The sequence below is a fragment of the Crocodylus siamensis genome, chromosome 3 (genome assembly GCF_052110815.1).
Source record: "Crocodylus siamensis isolate JL-2025a chromosome 3, ASM5211081v1, whole genome shotgun sequence".
Lineage (NCBI taxonomy): Eukaryota > Metazoa > Chordata > Crocodylia > Crocodylidae > Crocodylus > Crocodylus siamensis.
Genome location: NC_143397.1, coordinates 222,376,777 through 222,400,312, shown reverse-complemented (window position 1 = coordinate 222,400,312; position 23,536 = coordinate 222,376,777). Strand labels below are relative to the sequence as shown.

At 41.5% G+C, this 23,536-nt stretch overlaps 1 protein-coding gene across 1 annotated transcript in view; it reads left to right on the top strand.

Moving 5' to 3' along the window:
• RGS22 (regulator of G protein signaling 22) overlaps positions 1–23,536 on the top strand; it is a 110,207-nt gene that overhangs the window by 1,381 nt on the left and 85,290 nt on the right. Inside the window, exons 2-5 of the mRNA XM_090040424.1 lie at positions 381–409; positions 5,538–5,600; positions 17,167–17,388; positions 22,691–22,776. Of these exons, the coding sequence (XP_089896550.1) occupies positions 381–409; positions 5,538–5,600; positions 17,167–17,388; positions 22,691–22,776 (400 nt within the window). The remainder of the gene's footprint in view (positions 1–380; positions 410–5,537; positions 5,601–17,166; positions 17,389–22,690; positions 22,777–23,536) is intronic.

The following is a 23,536-nucleotide window of genomic DNA, read 5'->3' as shown; positions in this document are numbered from 1 at the left end:
TCATGGTAGAATCTGGGATTTAATTTAAAAAGCACATTCCTAGTCCTCAGGATTGCAAGGGGCAGTGCGGAATGTGAACCAAGAGTAGCTTAAACACCAGCCGCCCAGAAATCAATCTCATAATATTGGTGGGGCGGAGCAGGGGAACCTCATGATCTTTACCTGCTTGGGATTAGCCACCCCATGTTTCTTTCAACTTTATTCGCTTTCCTCAGATCAGGTTAATTTGGAAACCTCAGGAAGTGTATTGAGGCCCATTGCTTGCTTATTTTCTGCACAACACTTGTTGATCTTGTGTGCCCTGTCAAAGAGATTCCAGCAAACCTGCACTGAAAATATATCAGATGAATAACATACAGTATTTTGTATTTATGTTTCAGAACCTCCAGATATAACGGAAGATGTTTTTGTAAGTATTTTTAATGAGCTAGTAATTTTTATTCTTGTGGTACTGTACAAAAAATAACAAGTGGTACTAAACTAGTGTGTGTAGTTTTATTATTATTATTATTATTTCTCCAGCACAAAAGTGGGCATTGACATGTTACTCCCAGCAGGAGGATTGCTCCTTCTGATATTATTTCTTTAAAAAGAAGAAAGAAACATAGGTTTTTTTGGTTTTTTGGTGATATGTCTTTTGTTTTTGCTTGCATGTTTTGCTTGGACAAGAAGACAACGTTGTGGCTTTAGAAAAGGTGAAAACATGAGTGACTGGTGCCTCCTGAACCTGGTGGGGGGGCTACCAGTCCTATTGACAGCATCAGTATTGGCCATCAGGAGGGGCACGTGCACCCCCTACCAGCCACCTATGGGTGAAATAAAACATTGATGAAAGTAAGAAAGCAAGATAAAGATGCACAATGGCCTGGAGGAAGAAAGGAAATATGTCATAGATTTCATAGATGTTAGGGCTGGAAGGGACCTCGGAAGATCATCGATTCCAGCCCCCTGCCCCAGGGCAGTAAGTCAGCGGGGGGGGTCAAAGGATCCCAGAAAGATAATGTCCAAACATTTCTTAAAAGAATCCAGAGTAGGTGCCTGTACCACCTCTGGAGGGAGTTTATTCCAGGTCTTGGGGGCTCTGACAGTAAAGAAGTTTTTCCTTATGTCCAACCTAAAACGGTCTTGGAGGAGTTTGTGACTATTGGACTGTGTCATCCCTTGGGGTGCTCTGGTGAACTTAACTGGAAGCTATGATTTGTTGGGGATGGGTTCTGCAGAGCTTACTTCTACTTCACCTTTACTGTCCTCTGCTACCAACTCTGGTATAATAAGAATATAGGAGGATAGGACTGGAAAGGGCAGTCAGGTGTGGAGGACTATGTTCACAACTGCTTGTGAATATAGAGGACTAAGTTCGCAGGCGGTTGTGAACCAAAGGAACCTCTAGAATCACTTCAAACTCTCAACCCCTGCTATGGGACAGGATCTCTGAAATACCAAGAACACTCATGCCAAAGGAAAAGGGAGAGGAGAGGAACGTACTGCCAATGCCCCATCATTGCAACACAGAAAAGTAATTAGTTAATAGGATTTCCTTCATATTTCTCCCCGCATTTTATGGGCTTGTGTGTCTGCTTTTTTGTCTCTTACCGTATGATAATTTAAACATTTAAACATAGGTTTTGTTTTCCCTTTATGACCCCCCAATGCAACATGTATATTTTAAAACATATTTACCTCTATCTCTTATTGAGACCTTTAGGTATTAATCTAGTATCAATAAATGACAGAATTGAAGTCAATCTCTGTTAAAAGTAAACTAAAAGTATATCAGGACATATTTATAACATCTTAACCTAAACCACTCCATGTGGATAGTTCCTTTTGATAAAAGGGGAGCTTCATTTGGGTTCATGTGTGGTTCACAGGACCAGGGTTTATTTATCCACTTTAAGGCTTCCACATTTAAATTGAGCACTTGACTTTTTTTTATTTGTGGGTGTTTTTCATTTTCAATAGAAGCTGCATTTGATCTGCTGTTCCCTAAAGCCTTACCAATTCTATCTGTGTTTAGACCCTCCTTGGGTATCTTATAACATCTCTGTATATCTGTACTAGCACTCTCACTGCAGTGACATGGAAAGGCTATTATATATAACAGATAGAGTGTCATCAGATATGTTTCCATACAAAATCTAAACAGGAATTTTACAGTGTACCACTGACAAAATGATTTCAATATCCTCTTCACTGCTTTAAGACTGACAGGAATAGGACCCTTGATACCTGTACTATATGCAGGCAAACCTCCCCATTACACCAGTGAGAGTTTTGGTTGCATAAATATTGTATATTCAGGCCCATTGGTAATGTGTCCTGACTGCCTATTGAAATCCTGAGATTCCTTTCGATAGTAATAACATGGAATGCTCACCAGAGAGCATACCAGGAGAAGGATTCAAAATTGCTATTGCCACAAAAAATTAAACTGTTATATAAATAAAACTTCATAAACTATAATGGGTAAATATTAAATGTGTAAACGTTAAAAAAAATACAAGTAAGCTTGATGGCTAAACGAGGACTGGAAAAGGGCCAGTGTGGTCGCTATTTTCAAGAAGGGGAAGAAGGAGGATCCAGGCAACTATAGGCCAGTCAGTCTCACCTCCATCCTTGGCAAAGTCTTTGAAAAGATTAATAAGATTCATATATGTGAGAGCCCAGCAGAAAAAATTATGCTTAGGGGAAACCAGCACGGGTTCATAGCAGGTAGATCATGCCTGACTAATCTAGTTTCTTTTTATGACCAGGTTACAAAACACCTGGACGCAGGAGTAGGGGTAGATATTGTTTACTTAGATTTCAGGAAGGCCTTCGATACGGCATCCCACCCCATGCTGGTGAACAAATTAAGAGGCTGTGACTTGGATGATTGCACAGTCCGGTGGGTGGAGAAATTGGCTAGAGGGTTATACCCAGGGAGTGATGGTGGATGGGTCGGTATCGACCTGGAAGGATGTGGGCAGTAGGGTCCTTGAACCGATACTCTTCAGTGTCTTCATCAGTGACTTGGATGAGGGAGTGAAGTGTACTCTCTCCAGGTTTGCAGATGATACAAAACTGTGGGGAGAAGTGGACACACCGGAGGGCAGGGAACAACTACAGGCAGACCCGGACAGGTTGGACAAATGGGCAGAAAACAATAGAATTCAGTTTAACAAGGAGAAATGCAAAGTGCTGTACCCAGGGAGGAAAAATGTCCGGCACACCTACTGCCTAGGAAATGACCTGCTCGGTAGCATGGAAGCAGAAAGGGATCTTGGAGTCCTAGTGGAATCCAAGATGAACATGAGTTGTCAGTGTGACGAAGTCATCAGCAAAGCTAACTGTACTTTATCATGCATCAGCAGATACATGACAAATAGATCCAAGGAGGTGATACTTCCCCTCTGTCGGGTGCTGGTCAGACTGCAGTTGGAATACTGCGTGCAGTTTTGGGCACCTCACTTCAAGAAGGATGTGGATAACCTGGAGGGGGTCCAGAGAATGGCCACTTGTATGGTTAAGGGCTTGGAGATCAAGCCCTATGAGGAGAGACTAGGGCACCTGGACCTCTTTAGCCTCCACAAGAGAAGGTTGAGAGGCGACCTTGTGGCTGCCTGTAAATTCATCATGGGGGTGCAGAAGGGAATTGGTGAGGCTCTGCTCACCAAGGCGCCCCTGGGAGTCACAAGAAATAATGCCCATAAACTATCAGAGAGCAGGTTTAGACTGGACATTAGGAAGAACTTCTTCACAGTTAGAGTGGCCAAAATCTGGAATGGACTCCCAAAGGAGGTAGTGCTCTCCCCTACCCTGGGGGTCTTCAAGAGGAGGTTAGATAGGCATCTGGCTGGGGTCATCTGAACCCAGCACTTTTTCCTGCCTATGCAGGCAGTCAGACTCGATGATCAATTGTGGTCCCTTCCGACCCTAACATCTATGAATCTATGAAATTTAATGGAAAATTTGTATTGTGTTCTCCTATTATTTAAAAATCACCCAAATACATTCAGTAAGTGGCAAAAGTGGTGTTAATAGTGTAGTAAAATGTTTATTGATTAATGAATGAGTTCATTTGTATTTCTTGCTGTTATATGGGACTATAGAGAACATGTCCTTGGCAAACAAAAACACATGTACCTGCATATTTATAGGGTTTCTAATTTAGTAATTAATAGTTTGTTTCAAATAGTTCACTTGGAGTAGTGAAATGAATATTAAAGTGAAGTGAATATTACTGTTAATAGTGTCATATTTATCCAGTCACCATCAAATCTATTCAACTGCACACATTTGAAATGTGGCACCATCCTGTTTCTGACAAAAAGTTTTCACATCAAGCACGTGCACTAATGCATTGCTGAACTGGGAGCTTCAGGGCTTGATAAAAAGTGAAGTCAGCTACTGATTTCAGTCTCAAGTGCTTGGGTTCAGGCTTTCTGATCCCAATTCTTCCATTTAGGATTATCCTAAATTCTTTGGGTTGTACCCACTCATGTTCTTTCTAGCCTTGATTGAGGGTGCACAAGAAGCCAGTGCAGAGCTGAGTGTGACCTGGTGTCTTAGCTGAGGCAGTGTTCTTATTCTGTATACCTTGCACCAAATGCCACTCCCCATTTGCACAGATTTCATTGTCATGGAATAGCAGGCAAAATTTTCCCTTGTAAGAACCATAGCAATGCCAAGTAGTCGATTTTTTACTTTGACCCACGTTAACAGCTTTTAAGGCCAGAAATAACAATATGTTTAAGAAACTGATCTTATAAATTAGATGGGATTCTTTCTGATAAAGTTCATAGTACTGAAAAAGCCAACAGAATATACTCTGCTCCCTCTGAAATGAATAGGAATTTTGCCATTGACTTCAATGGAAGCAAAACTGGGCTCTGTACTTAGTGATCTGGCAAGCATGAGAAGAAAATAACAAAATCTGAATTGTATTTCACTGGTGCCCTTTGTATTAGAAATAATAAAGTAAATATATTAACCGCAAACACAGGGCTCAGTACTACTCCCAATGAAGTCAGTGGAAAAACTCCCAGTCTGGGCAGTCACAAAATCTTACATACTATTATTTGATATTGTGGGACAAATTGTGAACTGGCCAACTCCCTTTTATTTTTCCGTGCCAGCTACCCCACCATTGATCGTGGTGTGGGAGTGAAGCAGGCTCCACAGAGCTTGAACATTCCTTCTCTCCCTGGTACAGATGGTAGAGACCATGTAACCAAATTGAAAAATATGGAGACTACTTGCAGATGTTTTTTCCCCAGGAAAAATATGCATATTTTAAGCATTTATAAACCTTTAGTTTTTCTAGTTTTTTATCTGCAAGTTCCTTGACAGAGGACTTATATTAATATGCATTTTGTGCAGTGCTGAGCACATCACTGATATACAGTGAATTAAAAAAATAATGTAGATAAAGCGCTGTTTTTCCCCCAGAAGTTTTCATTACATATTCTGATGCAATTTATTGTCTAGGACAATAACAAATAGATGTTAACATAGGTTACTGTTAACATTACCTTGTGTTTTTTATGTTCCCACAGGAAGATTATTTAATGACAGATGATATGCTTGTGGACTACTTCAATGAATTCTTGAGTCTTCCAGTAAGTACATTGTAACAATCTCTTATGAAACTCAAGAAAAATCCTTATTGTGACTACTAATAGGTCAGACTATCTAACAAAACCTTATATTCTGTTACCTTTTTGATATTAGATTTTTTTTGTTTTTACATTTTTAAAAGCTTCTCAGTTTTAATGGTATTCTCTCATTTCTTTAGATGTTATTCTCAGCAAAGCTCTGCTCATGTCTAGATTTATATCTTGACTTCTTGGGATGCATTTCTCTTGTCTCAAGTAGATTTATACATATACATGCAGGGCATCAAAATAATACAAATTAGATATGAAAAAGACACATTAATAATTATGCAAAACACCTAAAGTCAGACCACTCCTATTTAGTGGATGAGGCTGACTTATTTTAGTCATTCATACTTGCAGATATTGGACTGAATACATCTCTCTTTTAGTGATTATGGAGTAAATGCCACCAAGAATCAGCTCCACTGGTTTGATTTAGAGTTAGCTTTGCAGTTGTTCTCACACACCAGTGAATTTGTTCACAAGTAAATTGCTATGAGAGTAGCTGTTTTTGTGAGGCTAATTATCCCTGCCTCTCAGGCCCCTGAAACACATTATGGTTAAGATGCGACTAACAGGTTAATCTCTCCACAAATAGTAACGTGGGCAACGTTGATCAGCTGATTGTTGGCCCCTGGATTTCAACTTGCTAGTGCAGTGGGAGCCTGGGATCATGATAGTATTCCAGGCTCCCCCTGCGGCAGTAAGTATGGTACAACAGAGATCTAAATCTTGGTCTCAAAATTGTGTGTCGTGCCATGCACATGTGGCATGGCAGAAGGCACAATTGTTGGGATTGTGGCTTAGATACCATTGTTCTTTAAACTGAATATCTGTCAGAGGACTTGGCAATGGTTCCTCTGCTTTTGATTAGAGAAGCAGTCCATGAAAGATCTGGTGCAGAGATGCCCTCTGAGGAGCAGAGCCAATTAGTTTGGATGCAATACCACATGAACACAACTCTGCTGCAGTTTGGGTACTAGTGGGTGTGTCTGCAGTGTACTTTAATGTTCATTAGCCTATTTTATTGCACATTAAAGCATCACTAAAACCATGCTTTTTAGTTAATGTGCATTAAAATAGGCTAGTAGGCATTAAGCATCACTTAAAAACCATGGGCATCTATACACGTGCTCCGGGGGTGCTTATGTATGCGTGTGTGTGGTGGGGGGGCGCTTTAATTAGAGTGGTTCTTAGAGCATCTCTTGAACCAGTGTCCCCATGCTTCAAAATGGCACCAGAGGTGCTTTATCTAAAGCTCATTTGATAAGCTTCAGATAAAGTGCTCCGCCACCATTTTGAAGAGTGGGAGTGCTAATACACGAGTTGTGGAGGCTGGCTGGAGCATGGTAATTACCATGTTCCAGCAGATTCGATTAACTGAGTCTACTCTGATGTGCTGTAATTACAGCATATCAGAGCAGCCTCCATGTTTGTGTATAGGCACCAAATGCTCTTTAGTTAATGTGCATCAAGTAGGGATGGACCGATAGAGATTTTTGGGGCTGCTGCCGATATTTAAGGAGGGGTGCACGGATAGAGATTTAATGGCCAATACCCATCCGATTTCCAATACAGCTGCCTCCAGCTGGTAAGTTCAGTGGAAGGGGCACTAGGGGGGCAGATCGGTGCCTCCCATGATGAAGGAAGGGGTAGGGGCAGGCGCTATACAGGCAGGGTGTGGGGGTAGAGCTGTGGCTTATGGAGGGGGAGGTGGCTCTGGCTGCTGCTTGCACTCCAGGAGGGCATGGGGGGGTGTGCCCTCTGGATCTGCGTGGGGTGGAGTGGGCAGGCTGCAGCTGAGGCTGCACGGGGCTCTTCTCAGCAGGGGCTGGACTCGGAGCAGGTGCCAATGGTGCTGGGAGGATGCTGCATCCACCCCAAATTTCGTTTCCACTCCGCTCCCAGTACCACTGCAACAAGCCACCTGGCACAGCCCTGTCTCAACACCCCACCCACCAGGAAGAGCCAGTGCTGTGCCGGGCAGCTGGTAGCACGGCGCTGGGAGTGCAGTGGCAGCGAAATTTGGGGTGGATACAGCATGCTCCCAGCACTGCCATCGCCTGCTTTGAGCCCAGCCCTGGCTGCAGCCTGGCCCACCCTGCCCAGATCTGGGGTACATGCCCTCCTGGGGTGTGAGCAACAGCAAGAGCCGCGTCCCCCTCGTACCTATGAGCCGTGGCTCCTCCTCCCTGCCCCACCTGGCCAGCGCATGCCCCTCCCTCACCATGGGGGGCATCTATCTGCTCCCTCCCCCATGCCCCTTCCCTCTCCTTCCACTACACCAGACTTACCAGCTGGAGGCAGCTCTCCATGTTGCTGGCTGTGTTCCTCACTGCCAGAGTGCTGCACTGCAGTTGCGTGCAGCACAGGTATTTATCGACCAAATTATTGGCCCCATTGGGCTGATATCCAAGAGAGCCGGTTTTCTTTATATTCTCTACCAATCCAATATCAGACCGTTGTATTGGTACACCTCTAGCATTAAGACAGGCTAATGTGCATTTTCCTGGTACCTCACAATATAGAGTGCCTGTACACGAGTGCAGAGCCTACTCCAATGAGCTGTAATTACAGTGTGTTGGAGCAGACTTGATTAATTACGTCTGTTGGAGTATGGGAATTACTGCACTCCAGCAGCCTCCTGCATTTTGTGTATCAGTGTCTATGTGCTTCAGAATGGTGGTGGGGGGGGTGCTTTAAGTAAAGCTTGTAAAACAAGCTTCAGTTCAAGCACCCCTGCCCCCAGTTCAAAGTGCAGAGATGCTGATACACTAGATAGTTTCATAGTTTCTAGGGTCGGAAGGGACCTGAGTAGATCATCTAGTCTGACCCCCTGCCATGACAGGAAAGATTACTGGGGTCAAACGACCCCAGCAAGGTGTTCATCTAATCTCCTCTTAAAGACCCCCAGGGTAGGAGGCAGCACCACTTCACTTGGAAGTTGGTTCCAGATCCTAGCCGCCCTGACCATGAAGTAGCACCTCCTGATATCTAGCCTAAATTGTGTGGTGCTTTAATTAGAGCAGCTCTCAGTCAACCCAGGAGCACTTGTAAAAGCTCCCAGAGGTACTAGAATTAATGCTTTTTAACAAAAGTACATTAATATACATGTAGGCATGCCCAGTGCGTGCAGAGCCAGCTTCAGTATCTTTATAGAATCATAGAGAAGTAGGGCTGGAAGGGACCTCCAGAGTTCACTTAGTCCAACCCCCTGCCAGAGGCAGGATCATCCCTATCCAAACCATCTTATACAAATCCATAGTCTAACTTCCTAGTAAAACTACAGTCAACCCAGGCACAACACAAGATATAACACCATAATCTGCCACAGATAAAGCAGAGAGGCCCCAGTAGCTAACATCCTGCTGCTGCAAAGTTTGTTAAAATACCCTTGAGAGATCCCCAGAAAAGGGCCTGCAGAGGAAAGCAAAACCCTCCACAGTCTGTACCAATCTGACCATGGACTAAAAATCCTTCCTGACCTCAAAATACAGTGATCGGTCTGACCTTGAGCAAATCTTTGCCACTATGAGCTGTGCCATCTTTGTACATCTCTGCCTTACCTTGTGTAGATATACCCTAAGTTTCCATTGAGTTTCCTCCAGATTGTTCTGTCAGAGGGGATGGGTGGGAAAGGAGTCTGACCCCCTAAACTTTGTATGACCTTGGATGTTCATGAATGTAAGAAACCCAGTGGAGGCCAGGACTGTCTGTGAGAAGATGCTGTGGTGTCACTGGGCTTCCCACCTCCTGTCTTGTCACAGTGTGTGCAGGAATGCTGAGTCATTATGGGATTGACAGTGCCATAGAGTCTATGCTCCACATTTATTCTAAGTAGATTTTAATGGAAACAGACTATTTATTAAATGTTTTTATTAATAATGGTCTCATTGCTTTTATTTTCTCTCTTGAATTTCTGCAAAGGATTTTCATTTTTCAAAATTAAATTCCATTAATACCTGGAATACTGTGGTCTGAATGCTTTATATTCCCAACTTTCCTCTTCCTCTCAGAACGCTTTCATTAAAACACTGCACTGAAAATTCCATCTTTTTATCTTTGTTGTGATTATATAGCCGTTGCCTAGAAACATTATTACCCAGGTGTGTTAGTTGTTAGGCAACATGTTAAACTGAAGAATATTGTGTGACTTAATGCAACAGATCAGAGGTAGCATATGCTTGGTTTGAGAGGCTGCGTCTTTTGATTTATAATCCACCACCAGTGTATGCTAAAATTACAGTATTAGGGACTCTGTGTGGAAACTGAATTATATTCTGCTGTAATTTATAGTGCATCTTTTAAACAATCACGTTATTGTAATACTATTCAGATTTTTTCTGACATGATATGATATTTACTTTAATGAAAGGTAGGTCATAAGGAAAAGCTCTCTGAAAGATAAAATCATAGAAGAAGCAAAAGGACACTTGTTTGACTGAAATGTGGTGACTTGAGAAAGCTAAAAAGTGGTTACATAACATTCAAACAGTTTACATCTGCTTCAGTGACTAATTTAAGATCAGCGTTACTTTATGAAGATTTATGACAGATATATTGTTACAGGCTTATTTCCATTTCCAGCTGGGCAGATGGCGATAACCTTTTCTAGACCTAACCACTGTGACCCATGTATTCATAAACTGGAGGAAAGTTGTTTATTGGTAGATGAAAGTTAAGGTCATTAGTTAGCTTCCTCTGGTTCAACATTTGGACTAGCGGTGTGGGAACAGGACCACATTTCTTTTGCAGTTTGTAAACTATGGTCTTTGTAAACCTCTCCATTGCAATCCAAGTTCATGTTAGTGTCCAACATTCAGTTTCAAAACATTTAGGGAATGCTGGCTGTATAAAGGGACTGTTCTTTCTTTGTGTCCTACCATGAGGACTACATCGGGGTGTCAAACCCAACCCAGACCTCAGGCTAGATCCAAACTTCAGAGGCTTCTTGTTTGGCTGGCAGCATGAGTCTGAGGGCATGTGGCTGCATGGAGTTACATTTCTGCAGTACAGAGCTGAGGACATGTCTGTGAAGTGCCAGGGGCGTGCAGCAGTATGAAGCTCTGGCTAGCCAGCAGCACAAAGCTGGGGGCATGCATCAGCATGCAGCCATGTTTGCCCAGAGCTCTGCACAACTGTTTGCTCCTGGAAGTGGTCAAATTTGCAGATGACAAGATTATTCAAAGTGGTAAAGACCAAGGTGAATCGTGAAAAATTAGAGAAGAATCTTGCACTATTGAGCAAATGGGCAACTAAATGGCAGACGAAATTGAATGTATAAAGTGATTCATAGATTCATAGATTGTAAGGCCAGAAGGGATCTTGGAAGATCATCAGGTCCAACCCCCTGCACCAAGCAGGAAAGATAACTGGGAGTCAAGTGACTCCAGCAAGGTGACTGTCTAGTCTCCTCTTGATGATTTCCAGGGTAGGTGATTGTACCACTCTGGAGGGAACTTATTCCACAGTCTGGACACCCTGACTATGAAGAAGTTTTTCCTAACGTTGAGCCTGAATTGATCTGCCAGGAGTTTGTGGCCATTACTCCTGGTTTTCGCCTCGGGTGCCCTGGTGAATAGTTGCTCACTGAGCCGTTGATGTAATCCCCTAGTATAGTGGTAAGCTGCTATCATATCCTCTCTCAGCCTTCTTTTATTCAGGCTGAAGAATCCCAGATCCCTCAGCCTTTCCTCATATGGCTTGCCATGTAAGACTCTGATCAGCCTCTCCAAGAGAAGGTTGAGAGGGGACCTTGTGGTGGCATACAGATTTATAAAGGGAGAGCAACACGAAGTGGGCAACAATGTGTTTACCAAGGCACCCCCTGGAACAACAAGGAACAATGGCTATAAGCTATTGAAGAGTAGGTTTAGACTGGACATTAGAAAAATGTTCATCATGGTCAGGTTTGCCAGGATCTGGAATGGGCTTCCAAGGGAGGTGGTGCTCAGGTATTCAAGAGGAGACTGGACAGGCACCTGGCTGGAATCACATGATCCCAGGTTCAGTGGCCCTTTTCTTGCCTGCCAGGTGCAGAGGGTCGGACTAGATGGCCCACTGAGGTCCCTTCTGACCCTAGAATCTATGAATCATACGGGTGGCTCTTCTTTGGACTCTTTCAAACTTGTCCGTGTCCTTGTTAAAGTGTGGTGCCCAGAACTGGATGCAGTACTCCAGCTATGGTCTTACCAGTGCTGAGTAGAGTGGAAGAATCACATTCTTGGTTTTGCTGGAGATACATTGATTGACACATGCCAGAGTATTATTTCCCCTACAGGCTAGGCTACAGCATTGTACTGCCGGCTCATATTCATACTGTGTGGTAACAGCTATTATTATTGCCAGGTCCCTTTCATTAGTGGTGCTAGTCAGTTTGGTGCCACCACGCCTATAGGTGTGTTGGGGGTTGCTTGTCCCGTGGTGGAACACTTTACATTTCTTGACATTGAACTTAGATTCCGATTCGCCCAACTTGCTAGCCTGTCTAAGTCTGCCTGTAACTGTAGCCTATCTTCAAGCATGACCACACCCCCCATAACTTAGTGTTGTCTGTGAACTTGGCCAGTGAGCTCTTCACACCCCCATCCAAATCATTAATAAAGATGTTGAAAAGTACTGGATTGAGCACTGACCCCTGTGGGACATCACTGCCCACTTCTTGCCAGGATGATACAGATCCATTCACTATGACTCTCTGGGTTCTGTCTTGCAGCCAGTTTCTCACCCACCTGACTGTCTTGGAGTTAAGCCTACAGTCCTCCAATTTTCTCACAAGGACATTGTGGGCTATCAGATCAAAGGCCTTTTGGAGGTCAAGGTATAAAATGTCAACATGATCGCTTGTGTCTAGGTGGAGAGTTACCTGGTCAGAGGAGAAGACGAGGTTGGTAAGGCAAGACCTGCCCACGACAAAGCCATGGTGGCTGTCATTCAGAATCTTACTTTCTGGAAGCTCATCGCAGATAGACTCCTTGATGAACTTTTCCAGGATTTTCCCTAGGATGGAAGTTAGGCTGATTTGGCCTATAGTTACCTGGGTCCTCCCTCCTGCCCTTCTTGTGGGTGGGCACAACTTTGGCGTCTTTCAATCATCAGGGACTTCTCCCGAGTGCCACAAGTTGTGGAAGAGTTTTGCCAGGGGTTCTGTAGTGATTTTGGCCAACTCCTTCAGCGCTCTTGGATGAAGATCATCTGGTCCCTCTGACTTGTATACGTCTAATTTTTGTAATTGGTCATACAGTAATTGTATGGCAATAGTAGGAAAGTGATTATTCCTACCATGCTTATCTTCTGCTCTACCTGGTGTGGTTTTTGCCTTGGTCCAGTGAAAGACTGAGGCGAAGTAGTCATTCAGGAGTTCAGCTTTCTCCTGGGTACTGATAACCAGCTCTGTTGAGTTGTTGAGCAATGGCCCCACATTTGTTTTCCTCCTGTTCCTTGTGTGAGGAGCCACGGGGGTTATGCCTTGCTGCCGCTTGCCCAGCCAGTGGTGGGGGGTGCAGTGCAGGTACAGATTGCTCCAGGCAGCAGCAAAGCGTAGTCCCCACTCCCAGTGCTCTGCGTTCACATCAGCACTGGGAGTGTGGGCTCTGTTCTGCTGCTGCTTGCCAGCTGGCGTGGAAAGCAGAGGATGTGTGTGCAGTGGTGCTGGGAGTGGGGGCTATGACCTGCTGCCGCTTGCCCCCTTCCGCCTGGAGTGAGCTGTGCCTGTATTCTCCCCCGTGTGTGTATCCTACTTTCCCAGGAGCAACCACAAGTGTACAGATATTCAGGCTATTCCTCCCAGGGTAAAAATGGCTTCTCCAGGAGAAAAAAAAATGGGGAACAACCAGGGTTAAATCACAGCAAGGAGAGTTTCTCCTGGGAAAATGAATGACTGTACATGCTGTGGTTTCTCTCAGACGAGAACATAGCCCTCCAGCATCCCCTCCTTTTTCCACCCAGGGAGACAGCATGTTGCTCACTGGACTTTGATGCTTCAGCAGGGAGCAAAGTACACCCCTTCACAATCCCTATGTTGTGCTATAGGGGAACACAGGCTGACCATGGGCAGTCTGGGTCAGCCAGTCAGGAATGCCTGCTGCCACCTGTTGCTGGGTAGATTAAGGGAGCCTGATGAGCAAGCTGAGATGTGTGCACAGGGCAATGCCTTTGACATCACAGCATCAGCTCTGCAAGCTCTCCACTCGTCAGGGCCTCAGTAATCAAATATCTGTACATGTGGCTCTGGGTAATTTTCTCTACTAGGAGGACAAACCTGAGAGAATTTTCCCAGATTATTTGAACGTGTGTATAAATATACTGAGAGTAGACTGACTGACAGACAAAGAAGGAGCATTTCTTCTATGTTATTGAGATCTGAGATGTTTGCTTGTAACTTAGTCCTTATTTATAGTTGGGGGTGAAATGTTGGCACTGTTGAAATCAAAAAGAGTTTTGCCATTGACTTACATATAGACAGAATTTCTCACTAGATTCTCAAAGCTGTTTAACTTCCTCTACTCCACTTATTTTCTGCCTGGTCAGGGCCTTCTGACAGGTGCAGTGTCCTCATTCAGTGTTTGTGGGGTCAGGATGAATGATTCTCCTTGGGGTGTGGTGAATATAGGAGAATTCTTGAATGAATTTAAGTAAATTTGACAGCTATAAAGCCATGACCTATAGAGATAAATGCGCAATATCCTAGGAACATGGAGAGAGATGCTGTTTTGTATTCTGTTTTGGGAGGAAAAAGGAACATTGGCCACCACTACAATTAATGTGATCGCTCATAGGTTTCTGAACATTATATTTGATTTGTTCTTCATCCAAAAACATATTCAGCTGTTTGCATTTAACATCTGAGAAGTTATTTTGCTGTCAACCATTTATGTCTGAATGTTTACTTATTAAGATATCTCCCATACAGCAGTGTGAAAACAGCATTTGCTTGTCTGTACTTTGCTTAGTGACTTTTCTAAAATTGAATGAAAGTCCTGCATACTGGAATATATTGGTCGCATCTAGTGTATTTTAGTTCTCAGCAAAATTTATGGCTTACCAAAGCAGGAGAGTGTTCTGCAAGAATGGCTAAACCAGGCCAAAATTTACATTTCAAATTTTACCGTTTCTTTTTTCTTGGAAGGGTTTTGAGTAAAGAGTAGGTCTGGATTTACTGCATATTTTGTCATATTTGTAAAATTGTTATAGTACACACTTTCATGAAGAAATCTCTGTTGTAATTTTATTTAACTAAGGAGTAGAAGTTTCCTTCTCCAGAAAAGTTTTATTTATTCTGAGATGTTTCTCTTTGAGGCTCTGATGAAATTATCTGTTTAGTAGAGTTTTTTGGCTTTGTGTGTGTGTGTGTGTGTGTGTGTGTGTGTGTACATGTTAAGTCTGGTGTCAGAAAAATGCATCTTAGATTAATGTATCTGTTTTTGGTCTAATATGCATTATTTGAAGTCTTACTTCTTTCATTCCATTAGTAGATGTGTCTTGTAAATGATTTGTGGTCAGACATCCAAAATGACAGTACAATTCATATTTAAAAGTTGTCATTGGCATCTGTTTCACTACATTAAAGTTGCCAGATGTTTTTTGTTTGGTTAATTAGAAAGCATATTGAAAAATCTAGACCTAGAACTGAGTTACTAGAGATTGAGTAAAAGTAGATACGAGTGATAAATTAATGTTGTCTTTGGTTAGCTTTCAATTTAAATACCATAGAACTAAAATAAACTAGTAATGTCTAGTCAAATAGTTCCAGATTATGGAATTTACATGCCTTGTTTGCTTTTTTCTGCAAACGAGTCCTGCTTTTTATTTTTTTTCTCTCCCTTTCCCCTTTAATAAAGCATAGGAAATTAAATAATACATTTATTTAATGTAAGCATTATAAAGGCTTAATCATTCAAAGTCAGGAATTTATAAAAATTAAACATGAAGGTAAATGAAATTTGCAGTTATTAAGTTGGGAGGCATTCTGAACATAGGAGAGTAAATACATAATACTGAAAAAACCCAAACCAAACCCAGTCTTAAAATTGCACCTTAGTACTTGTAGAGAAAAAAGCATCAAGCCCACAAAAACCTGGGAAGTATTAATGCTGAAAAGACACAGGGGTGACAGCATACAGAAAATTAGACATGACTACAGTGAAATCAGGCAGCCAACCTGGCCAATACAGTTCTGGGGTGTTTAGTTCTGATCATATAAATCCTGAAAGGCATAGGAACTATTTATGCTTAATTTAATCAAATGCTAAAGTACTTTGGTGGTTCAGGGCCTCTGCATAAAGATATTGCAGGATATGAAAGAAATATAGAGCCTTTCCATTAGTCTAGTGTAACCAGACTTGAATACTGTGTTTAGTTTTGGGCATCTCATTATTGCTAAATCGTGGGAAGTTCAGAGAAGAGCAACAAAAATGCTTGATTTCAGTGTGGTTACTTTATATTTATACTGGTGTGAAATGAAACCGGATCTCACCAAAAGAGACTAAATTCAGTTAATATTATTGTGTGGGAAAAGGAGATAGTTACTAGCCACTTCAAGTTTTTGTCCTCTCTTTTTTTTTTTTTATTATTTTTTCCTTAAAGCAGAATGCCTCCAACTTCATAGTGAACTGTTTGTATGTTTTATAACATAATCGTCATTTCTTGAAGTTTGAATGCAAAAGAATTAGTTTTGGTTTACAGTAAAAAAGACAGAAAAAACTAATGATTGCTTTTGGGTGTGCACAAGCTTTTACTCTGCTTTTAGGCATGCACGTATATGTGAAGTTGACAAAAGTTGCATGTACATAGCTGAAGATGGGATTGGAACTGTTGTACATAGGTCATACAGTCCCTAATTGAATTGGTAGTATATGGTAATACTTGAGATGGGAATATTAGTCTTGACTTTTACTAAGTTTTTGATTTACTAGAATTTATATGAGGCCACACAGGCCTTTAAAATAAATAAATAAAATTCATTATATGTGAGGTAAATTCACTGTTATGCAATCAGTGTGGTGGAAGCCCACAGCCAGCTGCTTTGTGCGGTGCACTGTGGGAGTGACATGCACCAAACTATAGTCTCCTATGTGGATCTGTGCTCCTTGCTTGTTGTCTGCAACACGTGTTTTTGTAGTTGCCATCCCCATTATGATAATGCCCTGTGCTTGTGTGTACTGTCTGCTGCTGAGTACCAAAATTGTCTTGTAAAAGTGATAGAAATGGGTCTGGGGGTCAGTACAGTTGAGATCTTGGAATGTATCCCTATTTGTTACACTGTAAAGTGGGTTCCCTTTATGTGAATTTGAGTTATGCGGTGTTTTCCAGGAATGCCTGTACAGTATAAAGCGAGGGAAACCTATACTGGAAAACCTTACAATGAAAAGAGAGGGGCAAGTATGCTCTAAGCAAAAGTCCTGAAACGAAAGAGAAGGAAACCTATTTATATCAGGTTCTGTTCTGTAGGGTGCTTTTATACTGCAGAAACAGGACTTCTCAAATGAAAGTTTTCCTTATTATAACTTTTCAAAAATTTCTTTTGCAGACCTTTGCACAGCCAGTTAAATTTAATCCTGATTTTGGGATTTTTGAAGTAATTAATGACACCCCTCTGCGCCTGGAAAGCCAGCTTAAAAAAATACTGCACGCTCAAAAACCTCCAAATCCCATTTACAATGTTACAAGGAAGGCAAAGAATGATGGGCAGTTCTCCAAAAAGAGCAGTGCTTCTTCAGACCCAAATATTAATCCAAATTACAGGATTATGGTAAGCATGTTCTGTCCAGTGCCTTTTATTTAAATGTTTTTGTAGACATTTTGACAGCAGTTACTGTTGTGTTTGACTTGCTAGCTTGGGGAAAAATGTTCATTTGTACAGTATTAGGAAAATACTACAATGAGCCAAATTATGCCTTCAGATCACCATGTGTCTCATACAAGTGAATTTAACTACATTTGTACATCTTTTAGACCAGAGTTTAGTTGTGTGGCCTGAAGCTTTTTAATATTAAGGAAAAAATGTTGCTCACTAATATTATAACAACAATTAGTTTACTGGTGATCCTTGGAATGTACACATTGATTGAAACTAACGCATCTCAGTCTTCTGCCTTAACTTGTGCCTAGCAGTTGTGTGGCTATGAGCTCATTCATGATCTGGCAATATGTATGGGTCTCTTCCGTTAGTTTTCAGAAGACTTACATATTTAACTCTTGTTAGCCCTGATGGGTAAAGCTAGCATAAGTCACTAATTCTGGCAAGCAAGAACTGACTTAGCTAAGTGGATGTTTTGGAAGATAGAATAAATTTCAGGGAAGCCTTCTTCTCCTAGTGTTGTGTAACCACTACCTGCTGTAATATTTTACTCTGCTTGCTTTAGTGGCTCTGTCTTTAGTTTTAGCATAGAAATGAAGTCAATATTAACTGTAAGCATCTTAGAGAATACAAGAGAGTACAGATAGCTTTTTAAGTAGTCCTTGGAGTTTTCCTTTAAATTGTACTTTTGCAGAAGAAAAGTACATTTCAGCAGGCTGTGGTACTTGATTTAGTCACTTATGCTAGTGTGATATAATCAAGAAAGTTATGTGACTCCAGTAGACACCATTCAAAACTGTTCTAATGTCTTAGGGCAGTGGAGGGCAACCTTTTTTTGGCAAGCGTGCTACAAATTATCCCTCACCTTTTCTGAGTGTCATTCAGATCCTTATCCTCTGGCTGATCTGAGGGGCATCAGGTGGGCATCTTCTTTATGTTCTATGAGCATCCTGGGCATCTCCATTCCTGGTGGGCATCTTCTTTATGTTCTGTGCCCTATTCTCCCCACCTGATCTGATGCTCTGCTTTCTGGTCCCTGCCCTGTCTACCACTGTGCTGTCTGGCCCCGTTCTGAGCTGCTGGGTGTTGCATGCAGAAAGTGCATGTGCTGTAGGTTGGCCATGCTTGTTTTACTGTGTTTTGGAACTAATCAGCTATCAGCCTATGCCATGGCCAGGTAGAAGGAAAATCAAGGAGCTGTAGCTGATTGCATCTCCACTTTGTTAATCATAAGCATTGTGAAGCAGGATACCATAATACTTTGCTAGTAACTATACAGGAAAAATACTTTGGTTAAAGAGGAGAAAGAGTAAAACCACATCTAAGGGATTCCATAGAATCTAGAAAAATACAGATCTTAACTAGAGAGACCCACATAGTTGAGTCAATGCCAATACAAATCTCAAGTATCAGATTGTAAGCATATTAATGGGGCTATATTACTGGCTTCCAGATCAAAAAGAAAAGTGAATGTCCAATGCTGAGAGAGGGCAAAAAGGAAGCAAAATCTACCACAATGCTAAAAATAGGGGACTTTCACTGGTTACTGAAAAACTGGTCAAAGGGCACAGTGGAAGAAAGTTTTTCAGCATTCTGAGTGATTGCTTCTTGGAATGGCTAATTTGAGATCACACAGGAAGGGAAGCTATTTTTAGTCTAACTGGTACAGATGACCTAATTTCATAAGTGCCAATAGCTGAATCAGTAAGTAATGTTGGCCACAATGTAATGAGGTTTGACACAGAAAGGTCAGGTTGACTACCAAAAAGTGATTAAGAATCACTGCCTTGAAATAACCAGCTGCATTGATCTCAGTGGAATTGAAAAACTGAATATATCCTTCTCTGTCACGTCTTAGGGTCTGTGGGGTTTTGGCTGAGCTTCCTTGTGCATTCTTGGGCTCCATATCCCTAACCTTCCCCACCTACTATTTCCTGTCACATGAGCTGGGCAGAGGACAGTACTGCCCTATTTTGTTTTATATAAGGGCCCAAGTTATTTAATGACAGACATGATGTTTGTTATAGGTTATATGCAAGTTTACCAAGACAAACTGTAACATGCCAGATGTTACAGGAATTTATCCCTTGATAAAATATTGCCACAAAACTGGCAGATCCATGACAAAGAAGTTGCTGCTTCAGACAACATCTTTGTCTTGTCGGAACAAATTTAACACCTGATCAGGTCTCCAGTCCTTCAGTATCACACCCTGCTCCTCCTTCCACACTCCAAGAGGGAGGCAGGAGGGAGAGAGAGCAGCTCATTATCTGACAACCTGCCAAACAGCAAGTTGTCAGGGAGCTTGCAGTTTGCCTCACCATAGTTGCAGTGGTGGCAGAGGCTGCCTTAGGGGTGGGATGGAGGAGAACGCCAGCTCTCAGGAAGCTCAAACATCAAAAACTTCAAAGGACTTCTGAACTGCCTGATTGCCATTACATTTAAAGCTTTCTTGAGATTCCTGAGAGTGGGGATGCCCTGGCAGTGGCACTCTCAGGCAGCAGGAGAGCCATGAACTTTAAAGGGCTCTTGGGCTGCCCATAGATTCTTTAAAATTCCAGACAGGTTGGGAGTCTAAGTCCTAGGAATGCCTACTAGGAAAGTACTCAGGTCTCAGGCTGCCCACCAGTTGCCCACTCCTCTTCTCCCAACCCCAAGGGACAGAGAGAAGGACTGGCTTTGGGTTCCTCTCAGACCTGTAAATGTGCAGGTGGCAAGCAGTTGGAGGCCACAGGGCTCTGGCCATCTGTCAGCTAGATATTGTGGTCATGGTGGAAAGAGTTCATGGTGAAGCCTGTCAGTTGACAGACTTCACTGGAGGCTGGGTGATCACCCCAAAGCTAGACAGCGTGCCTTTTGTGGCAACTTTGTTGTCTTTTGCCAAGGGTTCTTTGAATATATGGCTGTCCATACTGCTTTAGTTTTTGTGGTACTACAGCTGTTGTAAAACTACAAACCCCCCCATCTCTCAGAGCCTTAGAAGTGTCTCCTCTCTCCATGAGATTTTCCACAGAAGGGAGGCACCATGACCTTTGTGGTATGAATCAGTGCATTTTCAGCACTTACATTATACCTTGTTTCAGCTTTCTAGTTTACTGGATGGGTGATTTGGATGCCCCATCAACTTCTGCTTAACGTCTGTGAGACCAAACATTAAAGCCATGCCTATCATATCAGCATGCCAAAAGTCAGTACCATATCTGTACAAAGTACCAGAAGTCAGCCAGATTGATTTTGTCATTCCAGCAGTCATAGTCACATCTCACTCATAGTGATCCCTTACCACTTGCATCCATTATTTCAGTTCAGATCAGAGTGAAATTTGATTTTTCACTCTTTGTTTCTTCTGGCTCAGCTGACTGCTTATAACCTTGTTCAGCAGGCGAGAATGAGAATTGTTTGTTTGTAAAAAGCATCTTATGACTTTGGCCTCACTGCAGAAATTGTTGGTGAAACTGTGAATCTTAACATCCACCCTGTTTGCAATGAGAACCAGTCTGAATTTAGGCAGATGTAATCTGAGGGGAATACATCTTATGGTCTTTTTCTCTATTCTCACTATTCTCCCAGCCTATGAAGATCGACAAGCAAGCAAGGGGGGAAGGGAAACATGCTTGCAAGTTGCAGATGTGGGAATATGTGTATGTTAAGCTATGGTCAGTTAAGAATCAACCAGAGGGTGAATTATATAATGACAGGCATATGCTGAAGGGGAGAGAATCAGTCACAGGTGGAAAAGAAAATCAGATCAGGTTTTGAACCTCTTACTTTCCAGTCCAGCAAAGCACTTAACTTCAGTCACATGAGCAGACTGTGAGACTTTCCACAAGCTTAAAGTTAAACACGTGCTAAAAGCTTTGCTGGATTGGGTCCCAGCAAGGCCTACGGCTAACTGGTAACAAAGGTAACAAAATCCATTGGATTACATTTAGACCTCTTTTTCTGGGTGTTCTTTTCCTCCAGATAATATATAATTAATTCTGCATAACATTCACTCAGACATAAACATATTATGAATAACTTTGATTAAAAAAACTGGGACATGTTTCCATTGGTACATACAAATTGCAAATATTTTTCTTACATCCAGAGAAATTGGCCAAAATAAAGAGACAACTTCTATATTTCCAAAAACTTATCAGTTACCAAAAGAGGCACATACTATAGTATGGAGAATAATTAGTCTTCATCTCCACAAATTACACTATCTGACCCACAGCCAACATAAGCTTTCCATATTTTGATATATTTTCTTCTTCTTAAATGAAACCACCTACTTTGCAAAGTAGTTTAGATTTTTTAATCCTCTAGAGATGCATATGAAGCAGAAATAACCCTTGCCCTTTATGAAATACTAGATCATAGAAAGAAAATGTAAGTTCAAGCCCATATGTACTGATTGCCTGGGGTAGCAAAGAGCTACAATATCAATACTGCCTGTCCTTTACTCATTTTTGTGGACAACTAGAGGATTTTATTCTCTCAGGAATTCAATTTCCCCAGCAACCAGGTCACTGAAAAGAAAAATACACCTCAAATAAATGAAACCTTAACTCTTAAGAATGTATACATTTGTTGATGGTGCTCTGTGTCAGATTCTTACAGATTCTGTGTTCATTTCTTACAGAGCCAGTAGTGGGACCTCAGTTTTCTCTCATTTGGGCTGGCATAAATCAGGAATAATTTCCCTGAGTCAACAGAAGTAACTCAGCCTACAACTGATTTAAGAGAAAGCTGTAGTTTGTTAGTAGTTTTTTTTAATGCTTTTTAAATTTTTGTTGTTCTTTTTAATAGCTACAGTTTCCCTGCCATTGCGGAATATATTAAGACCATTTAATTGCTTCTTCACTCCTCAGAATATCAAGAAAAATCCTGACTATTGTTAATATTTTATTTTATGTTCAAGTTGATAGTGTCTGCCACATTCTCTATTTCACATTATAGATAACTTATGGGCATCTGATATTCTAACTGGCACGTTAAATTGTACATTACAGACCTAATTCATTCTTTCATTTGCTATCTTAAGTTGCAATGCTTCTATTTATGCAGGTTCAAGTGAGATCAAAACCAGGCTTTCTCAACTATTTATAGGAAGATAAACTAATTTACTCAGCTGGGTGACCTATGTGTGTGTGGAGGGGAAAGGGATTGTCTTTTCAACTGATAGTATCCTATCAGTTAAGTATGTGGCAAGTAAAACCAGAGGAAGTTAAGATTAACATGGATGCTTGGTCTTTCTTTCTTTTAACAGTGCCTTGATCGAGAGCAGGGAATTCAGTGGATTAAGAAAGAAAGACTTCCAGCATTTCTAGAAAGTGATTGTTACTTTGAATACAGGTATTGCAGTCTCTAATGCAAATTCAAATGTTAAATTTGTTTATTTTTTCTCCTGTGTCTAATTCATCTTGACACTTCACTTAAGGCATTTTCTGAAGCATTTTGTTTTGTTTAACTCATTTCATTTTAATGACTTGGTTCGGTTAAAATGAATTGAATGGTATTTTTATTCTGTTTCTTTTTCACTCAGTAATTTTTCTTGTCCAGAAATTACATACCGTATTAATCTGCTAGAAAATACTACTGGTATTTATCTATGTGTAACTATCTATATTCCACAGAGGTTGCAAGTCTCTTGCTGTTGCACGCACACTAGTGTCTAGTTACTGCAAATGAATGATTTGAATTAGAGGAACTTGTCTAGAAAGGACAGACTATTCTGTCTTTCCATTCTGTTCCTAGCACTTGATGAAGTAGGCTATCTCCTACAAAAGCTCACAGCTCTCTGAACCAGTTAATCTCTAAGGTGCCACCCTAACTTCCTCCTTACTGCAGAGTAAATTTACTATGAATTTACTAGTATCTCTGGTAAAATAATCATGTAGAGTGTCTTTATATTCAGTTTGCATTTTTAAATGTTTGTAGGAACTGCAACTATATGCAAGATACTGAAGATGATTTGTACATCGGAGGGGAAAATTTACAAAGGATAGCAAATCAAAGGAAAGCTGTACCTTCCTTAAAGTAATGTGCATGTATAAGCTTCCTAGAATGTTATTAGATTTGGTCTTTTGATGTGGCAAGCAATTTTTTTGTTCAA